The 11,340-nt window shown below is 42.1% G+C and overlaps 1 protein-coding gene across 1 annotated transcript in view; it reads left to right on the top strand.

The window, feature by feature from the left end:
• Window positions 1-863: 863 nt before the first annotated feature.
• The window catches only part of LOC118804610 (platelet-derived growth factor subunit A), a 33,223-nt gene continuing 22,746 nt past the window's right edge, over window positions 864-11,340 (top strand). Inside the window, exons 1-2 of the mRNA XM_036565160.1 lie at window positions 864-2,273; window positions 3,902-3,998. Coding sequence (XP_036421053.1) covers window positions 2,202-2,273; window positions 3,902-3,998 — 169 coding nt within the window. The 5' untranslated portion in view covers window positions 864-2,201. The remainder of the gene's footprint in view (window positions 2,274-3,901; window positions 3,999-11,340) is intronic.

Below are 11,340 nucleotides of genomic sequence, written 5' to 3'. Positions count from 1 at the left end.
GAAGTCCCTATCACGCCTTTAAAGGCTGAAGAGATTTAAGCTGATTAAAAGCGCCACCATTTCACCAACTCAAGGAGCTTTATGTCACTTCTTGAGAGTTTAAGGAGATTTAAGTAGATAGAATAATAATAAAAAAAGACAGAATCTAAAACCCCAAAGTAAAGCTGTAAATAATAATAATAATAATAATAATAATAATAATAATATAAAAGCCTTTTAGGGCCATGGATTTGCATGTTTTTCTGTCATAACAAGTCATTTTCATATACACTGATCAGGCATAACATTATGACCAACTCCTTGTTTCTACACTCATTGTCCATTTTATCAGCTCCGCTTACTATATAGGTGCACTTTGTAGTTCTACAGTTACAGACTGTATTCTCTGTTTCTCTGCATACTTTGTTAGCCCCCTTTTACCCTGTTCTTCAGTGGTCAGGACCCCCATGGACCCTCACAGAGCAGATACTATTTGGGTGGTGGATCATTCTCAGCACTGCATTAACACTGACATGGTGGTGGTGTTGGATGCTGTTGGCTGGATATTTATGGTTGGTGGACTATTCTCAGTCCAGCAGCAACACTGAGGTGTTTAAAAACTCCAGCAGCACTGCTGTGTCTGATCTGCTCATACCAGCACAACACACACTAACACACCACCACTGTGTCAGTGTTACTGCAGTGCTGAGAATGATCCACCACCCAAATAGTACCTGCTCTGTGGTGGTCCATGGGGGTCCTGACCACTGAAGAACAGGGTAAAAGGGGGCTAACAAAGTATGCAGAGAAACAGATGGACTACAGTCTGTAACTGTAGAACTACAAAGTGCACCTATACAGTAAGTGGAGCTGATAAACTGGACAATGAGCGTAGAAACAAGGAGGTGGTCATAATGTTATGTCTGATCGGTGTATTTACTCGAGAAATTATTTCTATCATTCTCACAGCACAACAAATGTTGTTTTCTAGAGATCTCAAGATATTTATGCCATTATCATGACCTAATAGATGTTCTCTCAGTGAAACACTGTCTGTTATGTTGTGATAATGGTATAAATAACTGGAGATCCTGAGAAACCAGCACTGGTTTTTCCCATGATAATGGCATAAATATCACGAGATCTTGAGAAAACAAACAAAGATACCTTGTTATCGCGGAAAAACAGTTAAAGAAAAGCAAAGCCCCTAAATGGTGATTATATTGTAATAAAGTGTGACCACAAATAAATATATTGAGGCCATGAACGTTGTTTTCTAGAGATTTCGAGATATTTATGCCATTATCATGACATAATGAATGTTCTCTCAGTGAAACACTGTCTTATGTTGTGATATTGATATAAATAACTGGAGATCTTGAGAAACAAACATCGTTTTCCCATGATAATGGCATAAATGTCATGAGATCTTGAGAAAACAAATAAAGATAACTTATCACGGAAAAACAGTTAAAAAATCACCTATGTGGTGATTATTTTTTAATAAGGTGTGGCCACAAATTAATACACTGAGGTCGTGAATTGATATATTAATGCCAGTTACGTTGCTCGTGGCCACGTGGTCTCAATATGTTAATTCATGGGCACCAGACACTTAACTCGTGGCCTCAATATATTAATTTGTGGCCTTAATATAGCAATGTGTGGCTTAAAAATACTCGCCATGTCACCTTAGGGGCTCGCGCATGGAGAAAACACAAACCGAGCTGAGCGAGTGCTGGGAGGCGCGCGCGCACACACGCGCACGCGCGCACACCGGGAGCGCGCGCCTCGCCGGAGTTTTCTTCAGAGACGCGAGGCGTTCAGAGTTCATTCAGAGAGCAGCGGCGCTCCGCGCGGAGTCGGAGCCTCACAGAGGACAGAAACATCTGCGAACTGTTCAGAGTCACTTCTGCGGAATCCTACACCGTTTTTTCATTGACTGAAGGATTGATATCTTTATTTCGTGCGCACGTGTCACAAGAAGATGCACTGCTGCCGTTGCAGCCACTGTTTTGTCTGAAATGAGAGTCTCGAGCCCGTTTTGGCCGTTTGGACTTTGCGTGTTGAGCCTGGACGCTGAGGACTAAAACAGCCGGACCGAGCCGAACCCCGACCACTGGAACGCCCCCCCACACACTCCCACACCTGCTCCGGGGATGCTCTCCGGTTCTGACGGGCGCATCGCTTTCGGTTTGGCGGTCCGGTAGCGGAGAGAGGCGATGAGAGGAGCGCTTTGCTGCCTACTTGCCTGCTGCCTCTCTGTCTTACACACCAGCGCTGCTGCTGCTGAGGTAAACACACGCACGCCTGTATTGCTGTCTTTGCGGGCCGCTTTTCAGGTCCTTTTGCAGCTACACGCTGCTGTGCTGCACCTGGTTAACTCAGTGCTCTCTTTAACCTCAGGAACCAAACGCTTTTGACTATTACTTATAAAATTTGCCCCTTTTTTGTTCGTGAGGACCTGCTTAAAGTCCCCACACCGTTGCTTTTATGCCGCCTAGAGTCCCCACAAAGTGCTAAATACATGAACGCTCAGGAGGAAAACGCGATGCTGGTGCTAAACAAGCCAGGCTAGTAACGTTGGCCTAATAGGTTAATTTTTCTTTGCTGAGGTAAAAATTTGATGGATTTAAACTTTTCTTACTAGTTTTAGACAGAATTTGTCCTCAGAAATATTCTTTTGTAGAAAATAAGTAAACTTTACCTCAGTTTCAGTAGTTAATGACCTGAATTTGCTAAAATTTGGGCTTCTTTCTGTTTCTGTTCTGTTGGCTCAGCTGGGCTGCTGTTTGCTTTGAGATTTAGCCTTTTCTTCCAAAGCAAAACAACCCCAAAAAGAGAAGAAAAGCGCCTAACAAACTTAACTTGAAGTTCCACTGCAGTTCTGTAGGGAACTTAACGACTTTTCTAGTTTTTTCATCCATTACTTTTTTACTGTAGTTGAAATTTGGCGACTGCATGAAGCTTTAGACTATTAAATGAGTTGAGCTTCTACCTGAGGATGAGTTTAAGCTGCTCTGCTCACCTCTGTTCAAAGGGAATTCCACCAGTTTTTCAAAATGTCTGAATAATTCAGTCCTTGAGATGCAAACAGAGCCATTCAGAGTGGTTTGGTGTGAAATGGTTCACTGAAGAGAAACTTACCGACTCAGATGTCTGTACAGTGGTGGTGATAGGAACCAGGGTTCACAGTGTCTATGACACGAATATAGCCATTTTATTTACCATCCAAACCCACCAGTGAACCCACACGTGCCTTCTGAGATTTTATACGCAATGTTGATGATGGTCAAATCTAAAAATCTAGAAAAAATCTATGGTGGTCAAATCTTGAAGTCATAAATCTAAAAAAATGTAATTTTCTTTGCTATTTTGCTTCACAACACACTGCATGTATCTCTCTGCCATGAATGGATCGAAATAAATAGATTTAAAATACGTTTTATCACAAAATAATGCCTCAGTCATCAGGCAGTGAATTCATAACCATTTCATGTAGTAACTTTCTGTGAGGGAGCTTTTAGAGGTGGACGTCTGGTTCCTATCACCACCACTGTGAACAGCTCTGACTGTAAGTTTCTCTAGAACAGAGCGTTTCACACCAAACTGCTCTGAACGACTCTGTTGACATGTTAACCATTTAATTAAATAGAAAGTTTCCAAAATCGGCAGAGTTCTCCTTTAAAAACACGTGACAGATTCACATCTGAGTGACTTTTGTGTCAGATTTGTCTCACAAATCCAGCTCAAAATGTATTTTATGTACATCAGCAGTATTTCAGTAGCACTGAACTGAGGACCTTCCTCAGAACTCGCCCTTCGTTTTGAGAGCTTTATTTACTTTGCCTTGTGATAAAAGCGATGTGTAAGTTCAGTCATTCTTTAACCTGCATTCATGCTGAACATGTTGCTCCTCAAGGCTGAGTCGATTCCCCGAGAGCTGATCGAGAGACTCTCCAGCAGCGAGATCCGCAGCATTAGCGACCTCCAGCGGCTCCTGGAGTCAGACTCCCTGGGTAAGGACCTTCACTCAGCACCCAGACGTCTTAAAGGACTAGTTTAACACTTTTCCACCAAATCCAGACGGTCACCCACGGGCTGCTACGCGTCACAGACCTGCAACATCATGGTTCAGGTTCAGAATAGTGCTGTACAATTGCAGGCATATAAACAAATAATAAAAATTATACAACAGTTAGTTTTAGCCGCGCAAGCTGATTGGTTGAGAAGTGTTCTAACCGTGCTGATATTTCTCCATAACATCACGGTTTTTTCACAAACACTGTAAACACTAAGCAACGACTTTGACAGCTGTAGGAGACGCTCAAGCCATTTGAACGTTTTTACTTCTTACTTTGCCACAAAAAGAAAATGGACACTTTTAAGATCATATTTGACTGACAGCCAATTTGGTCAGACTCTGAAGATGAGACGACACTAAATTCCCAAACTGTCATCACCACTGAGCAGCTTTTCAGTCGGCAGCTGTGACAGAAGAACAGCTGAACAACCTGGAATCAGCCAGAAATGAACCCAACACCATTCGCCAAACTAAATGGGCTGTAAGATGCTTTACAGACTGGCTGGAACAAAACAACATTAATACTGATCAGACTACACGGTTAGTGAATGGTATTGGGTTCATTTCTGGCTGATTCCAGGTTGTTTAGCTGTTCTTCTGTCACAGCTGCCGACTGAAAAGCTGCTCAGTGGTGATGACAGTTAGGGAATTTAGTGTAAGGAGCTGGAGAACGAACTGCCGGCTGTGCAGCGAGTGGGCGGAGTTCGTTACTCTGACGCAGCAACAAGCTGCTTGTTAAGGAACTATAATTTGGTGAAGGAACTGCGAACATTAAAACATAGTAAACGCCGCGTTCACGGCCCAGTTTATTAATTTATTACTTTATTTATTTAACTGTTGTATAAAAGCAATAGAACACTCGAGGTTGCTTTTTATCGCGAAGAACATCACGTGATGTTGTTTCGCGATAACACACTCCCTCTCGTGTTCTGTTGCTTAAATAGCATATGCCTTCAACAATGTCACGTCTTTGGGATGTTTCAAGAACTGTGAATGAACATTTTAACATATTTACATATATATTTTAGCATAAAAGTATTACTTATAGCTAGTTTTGTGGCCATACTAGCTTTGGGTTCCTGTGTTCCTCTGTCTCAGAAAGCAATGACATATAGAAAGGCCTCACAACCCATGACATTTAAGCAGCACAATAGTCTCATAAGCTTGGGGTGGGGAATATGATGGTATATTATCGTTATTGCGATATGTCAAATATACTGGTATATACAGCCGTACACCTGTTGGCTACATGGCAATAAGTGAATAACAGGATTTAACACTAACATACATAAATCGTGATGTCTTTGCGTTTATTCTCTTTCTTGTACAAAACTTTGAACACAGAATTTGATGCAATGTCCTGTGAAAGCCTGTGGGAGGTATGGGAGGTAATGGAAGCCTGTGGGAGGTATGGGAGGTCAAGGAGGCCTATGAGAGGTATGGGAGGTATGGAAGGTAATGGAAGCCTATGGGAGGTATGAGAGGTATGGAAGGTAATGGAAGCCTGTGGGAGGTATGTGAGGTAATGGAAGCCTGTGGGAGGTATGGGAGGTCATGGAAGCCTATGGGAGGTATGGAAGGTAATGGAAGCCTATGGGAGGTCATGGAGGTAATGGATGCCTATGGGAGATATGAGAGGTCATGGATGCCTGTGGGAGGTATGGGAGGTAATGGAAGCCTATGGAAGGTAATGGAAGCCTGTGGGAGGTATGGGAGGTCATGGAGGTAATGGAAGCCTATGGGAGGTAGTGGAAGCCTATGGGAGGTGTGGAAGGTATTGGAAGCCTATGGGAGATTTGGGAGGTATTGGAAGCCTATGGGAGGTGTGGAAGGTATTGGAAGCCTATGGGAGATTTGGGAGGTATTGGAAGCCTATGGGAGGTAATGGAAACCTATGGGAGATTTGAGAGGTAATGGAAGCCTATGAGAGGTATGGGAGGTAAAGGAAGCCTATGTATGTCAGTGTTAAATCCTGCAATGTCCTTTAGAAGCATTTCACAAAAAGACAATATCAACCCAACATCAACCCGACACTGTCAGCCCATCATTCAAACCAAAGTCCTGTGTCACAGAGACGGGTTGCAGCGGTGTGAACTGAACTTTTCCACTGAGTGGTGGCTCAAGCGGAATGATGGAGTTCCAGAGACTCGAACACCCTTTCCAACCCTTCCAGTTCTGAAATGGCGAGATCTTTGTTTATGCGCTAATTAGCCAGATTACATACTCTATCCAAAAGCCCCTTTGCCACCTAGCAAAAGCCTCTTTTGTGGCCCCAGGGCCTTAGAGTCTGCCAACTTGGTCATAAACAAAACAACAACGAAAACAGCCACTGACTCTGACCTCATGCTGGGATTTAGTAGATGTGGTAACCTGTGTCGGGACATCACACAACTCAAAGACTGTGAGAATGTGGTCTCTGAGAAGGACGTGCTCTTTAATCTCTCTCAGAAGTTCACAGAAGTCACCGTCCAAGTCGCCTTTTTATACTGAACGCCTCGGCGACGGTTGCCTCGGAGACAGCAGCTCTGTCTCGGCTCACGAGGCGCCTGTGTGTGTGAACTTGGGTGACTGATGTCACTTTTTCTGGCGTGAACTCTGCTGTCGCTCAAGATTAGTCCGTGTTGGAGAAAGAAGGCCAAGAAAAAGCGACAAAGAAGGACCTGAGTTAGCTTTTTTCAGTTTTTGCTTATCGTCGCTGTCCAAGGAAAAACTAGCATCTCCAAAACAGTAACTTTACAGGAGAGGGCAAAAACACTCTTATCTTTTAATGTAAGTTAATGTAAAGAGATTTTATTCCAAGTGATTTTAGAGCATTTCTATTGGTCCATTCATCATGAAATTTTCACACAGCGTAAAGGACAACTGGTGTGTTGAAATGATGTACCCCGAACGTAGTAGATTGTCTAAGACATCTTTGGTATCTGAGGTTTGCTTCTTTAGTTTTACCATGAAGCTACAAAGCTAACATAGCTAACAAGTAACCCACCAATTAGCACTGTGCAAACTGTATGCCTCAGTCATCAAATACTTGCCTCAAACTGTGCTGACTCAATCTCAAACAGACTTGCATGTGTGGTTTCTGAGACGGTATTTGTAGATATTGGTATTTATATCGAAAAAATTCTCAAGAGAAATAAGGCATCTCTTAGGCTGTGTTCGCACAGCAGGTAAAAGTGTCCCAAATCAGATTTTTGTCTTCATTCAGTCATTTTTTACCTCTGGATGAGCCACGTGAAGCAATGTGAAGCAGCTCTTTTGCGCCTGTGGGTCAGTTTAGGAGCTGATCTGTTCAGACTGATGTCGCATACAGATCACATTTAAAAGATAATGTGAACAGCCAAACAAAAAAGTCAGATTTGGTGAGAAAATCAGATTTGGGCCACTTTTACCTGCTGTGTAAACGTGGCCATAATACTGTATTAATGGAGGATCACTGGTTTCTGAATTCTTTCTCCTGAGCTCCTCTTGGGAGAACAGAGGAGATTCATTTAAGCGTTTCAGAGATTGTTAGAAGTTCTGGTGATGTATGAGAAAAACATGAGGTTCATGATCTTCTGAATGTCGAGTTCCGTGATATAGAATATAGAAAATGATGAGCTCTTACACTTTTCTTACGTAAATATTATTCAGCTAAGACTGGCGTGAGATGAGACAGATGCGAAAGCTTTCTTTACTCTGGGAATATGCATGTGTAGATCAGAGGCGCCCAAAATTTTTGTCTTGGGAGGCCAAAGTGCTCGTCTTTGGGGTTCTGGCCAGGAGCCAAAAAGGCAATACAGTATACAAATATGGAAGGTAGGTAGCTTTTGGAGTTCTTAATGAATGTTTTATAACATTAAACTTCAATATGTTACTGAAACACTTAAAAACTATATTAAAACTAAAATAAACTGAATAAGTTATGTACAGTGAGATCTAAAAGTCTGAGACCGCTAGCAAAAATGCTTTTTGCAATTTAATAGGAAGACATTCATTACAAATTCTTCTATCGGCATAACATTTTGAACGAAAAGTAGAAACATTGACATTTTAACATAGATTTTGCTTTAATGACCCTCAAGCAGAATCTGAATATGGTCTGAATATGAGCTTCAATGGAAGGAACGAGACTTAAATCTGAATAGTGACCTACAAATACTGCAGAATCTTGAATATTTCTTCATTTTAATTATCATAACTTTGCTTTGTTTAAAATTGATCAAAATTAAAGAACTTTCCTTTGTTTATTTCCAAGCTTAAATAAAAAGAATCTCAGATTTTTAATGTGCTCTCAGATTTTGGACCCCATTGTATACTATAGAAATACAGTGCTCATACTCATCCCATACTGGATTGAGCATGTCGGGTGTCGCTGCACTCACGGCTCTTTCAGTGCGATTTCGGAGATCATCCAGTGTTGTGGAACCAACGACGAACGCTCTGAGCTGTTGGAGCTTCACTGCCCACGAAAATCACTCTGCACAGTTATGATGGATTCAGTCTTATTGAAGTGGAGACCGCAGAACGCTTTCTGCTCAGGGGTCCCATCTCCTCGCAGACTGAAGGGAGCCATCTTCCACTGACAGTCAGAAACTCTATGACCCCCTCTTTCAATTGGATTGTGATTGGTTCCTAGGCGCCTCACGGTTGTACAAATATGGCACTTTGAAATCGGACGAAATCTTTTTGAATCACCCTGTATATTAGGATAAGCTAGGGTAGCTGTACGAGTCCTCTTTTTCCAGGACGTGTCCTAAAATGTACCCAAAATGTCCAGGATTTGGTTTTGCTTTCATGTTGACATTTGCGTTCTGCAGTCTGCCCTTCTGCCCCCAGCGTTCTCCTTTTTGAAAACCAAAAATATGGTTACCCTAATTGAGTGGGTGGGGTTAGAATAACTCTGGTGGGCCTGAACTTTGGCATGCAAGCCCCAGTTTGCTCAACCCTGGTTTAGACATTATCTATAGGTAGAAATTTATAGATATTGTGGACAAAATACTCCAAGACAAACTGTTATCTACAGAATCAGACAAAACAAGTCAAATAAATTCAGATTAGATTGCTGCTACTGCTGTTTTTATGCTATGCTACAAAACCACATAGGAAAGTCTATTTAGGATTACTTAACAACTCAACGCAATTTGAGGGAAGTGTAATTATTCCGGCGTGCAGATTGCACAATGCTATTCAGTGCACATAGACTTCCATTACTTTTAATCTACATAAGCCTCGTAGCTCCCGGGAAAACCTGATGTTTTGATAAGCGGTTGCATCGTCTTAAAGTCTTTGGGAAGTAGTTGCGTTTTTGATGGCAAAGCAAGAAGCCGTCCTCTCTGCCAGAAGCTTCCCAAATCTCCGGGAGGGTCTTGATAGAGAAAAGTGCAACAGGAGCTCCATAAGGGTCCGCGCCTCAGATCAGATTTCCCCTCTGGTCGTGTAATTGAAATGCAAACAGCTGCATGTGTAGAGCTGCTGGTGCTCGAGGGAGGTCAAGAGGCTCTCTCCATTATGCCGTTGTCATGCTGCCTTTATGAGCTTAGTGGGGCTGAATGCCAGCGCTGTAATGTATTATTCATGTTGAATTCCTAACGTGTGTGTGTGCCCGAGGGACCGGGTTTCTGGGGTCCTCTAACGAGTGTGTGAAAGGCTTGATGAGCAAGCTACGCTGCTCGGGCCTGAATTGAAGCCACCCTCCCCTTACATGCTGGGGTGGTTTCCGGGGGCAACAACAGGGGCATGTAGCCCCCTCTAGAGTGGCTCGGCTGGGTGACTGTGCTGAAGAGCATTTCTGCACCACTGCTGGTGCTTACTCACCACACATGCCATGAGGCTAGTCCTGCACGAAATAGGATTTCCAGTGATGGATCTTCACTGAATTTGCTGTTTAATCCTGTTTAGATGCAAGCTGTCACACTGTTTTGATTGGAATGGCACATTTATGAGTTCCATGTGTGTCTCTGAATGTAGCTAGCAGTCGAATTCTAGGGCAGTGGGCAATATAGGGGAATCTGACGAATCAACATTTGAAATTCTTTTTGGAAATCATGGATGCTGTGTCCTCCGGGCTAAAGACCACTCAGCTTGTTTTCAGTGCACAGTTCAAAAGCCAGTATTCATGATGGTATAGGGGGTATTAGTGCACATGGCATGGGTGACATGCACATCTGTGAAGGCACCATTAATGCTGAATGATATATACATGTTTGGCAACATATGCTGCCATCCAGACGACGTCTTTTTCAGGGAAGGCCTTGATTATTTCAGCAAGACAATATCAAACCACATTCAGCATGGCTCCGTATTAAAAGACTCTGAGTGCTAAACTGACCTGCCTGCAGTCCAGACCTGTCACCACTGAAAACATTTGGTGCATTTTGAAATGAAAAATATGACAAAGGAGACCCTGAACTGTTGCGCAAGTGGAAATCCTATATCAAACAAGAATGGGAAAACATTTCACTTTATTTACATTTTGCACAGCGTCCCAACTTTTTTGGAAATGGGGTTGTATTTGCTAATAATGCCTAATCAAAATGCTTTCTTAAAATTCTTGACTGGTCATTTCAAAATGTAACTGCCATGGCAGTTACCTGCTCCCTCTTCCCTTTAATCTCCATGATATCCAAGTTATTGTAATTACAGCATATTTGGAGGATTTTGCAACAGAAATGAACACCTGTACTCCTGTTTCTTATTGAAATGGCTTATACGTTTCCGGTTTCTACCTTCTGTTTCCTGTGATGAAGTTTTCACATCCCACCCATTTCCTCTCTTTTCCTCAGTTCTGTCTGTCAGTGCTACCTCCGTTCATCAGAAGGTGGGGGGTCTGGCCTTCTAGCCAAAAGCAGAAGCCGTCCAGATCTCTAGCCCAAGTTCTCACGGAAGCACTTTTCTTGAAGGGTGTGTACATAACACATTCATAGCATCTTACATAAACACTTCATAACACATTTGCGAATGTTTAAATCAACATATTTCACATGATATTAACATGGACTATTATGTCATTTAACTGAGAGACATTTTTCAAAATGAAAGTCCTCTTTTTCTTTTGAAAACCTGTACTAATTTCAGTGAAATGCCTCATTTCATCAAGTCATTAAGTGATTTGACACCTTCAGCTTCTTTTTAATTATTTGTTTCCTCTTAAGCATTTTTATTTTGCACTTTGTTATTCTTTATCCGTTTAACTTCGTCTTCTTTAAAATTTTATTGTGTATATTGTTGAGGAAAATGTTATTTATTCCAAGTTTAACTCTCCTTGGGTTAAATGCTAGCACTGTTATCCCAAAGGATGA

Source organism: Colossoma macropomum, unplaced genomic scaffold (assembly GCF_904425465.1).
Source record: "Colossoma macropomum unplaced genomic scaffold, Colossoma_macropomum, whole genome shotgun sequence".
In the NCBI taxonomy this organism is placed as follows: Eukaryota; Metazoa; Chordata; class Actinopteri; order Characiformes; family Serrasalmidae; genus Colossoma; species Colossoma macropomum.
Note: the sequence above shows the minus strand (reverse complement) of the source record. Positions and strands in the feature narration are given on the sequence as shown.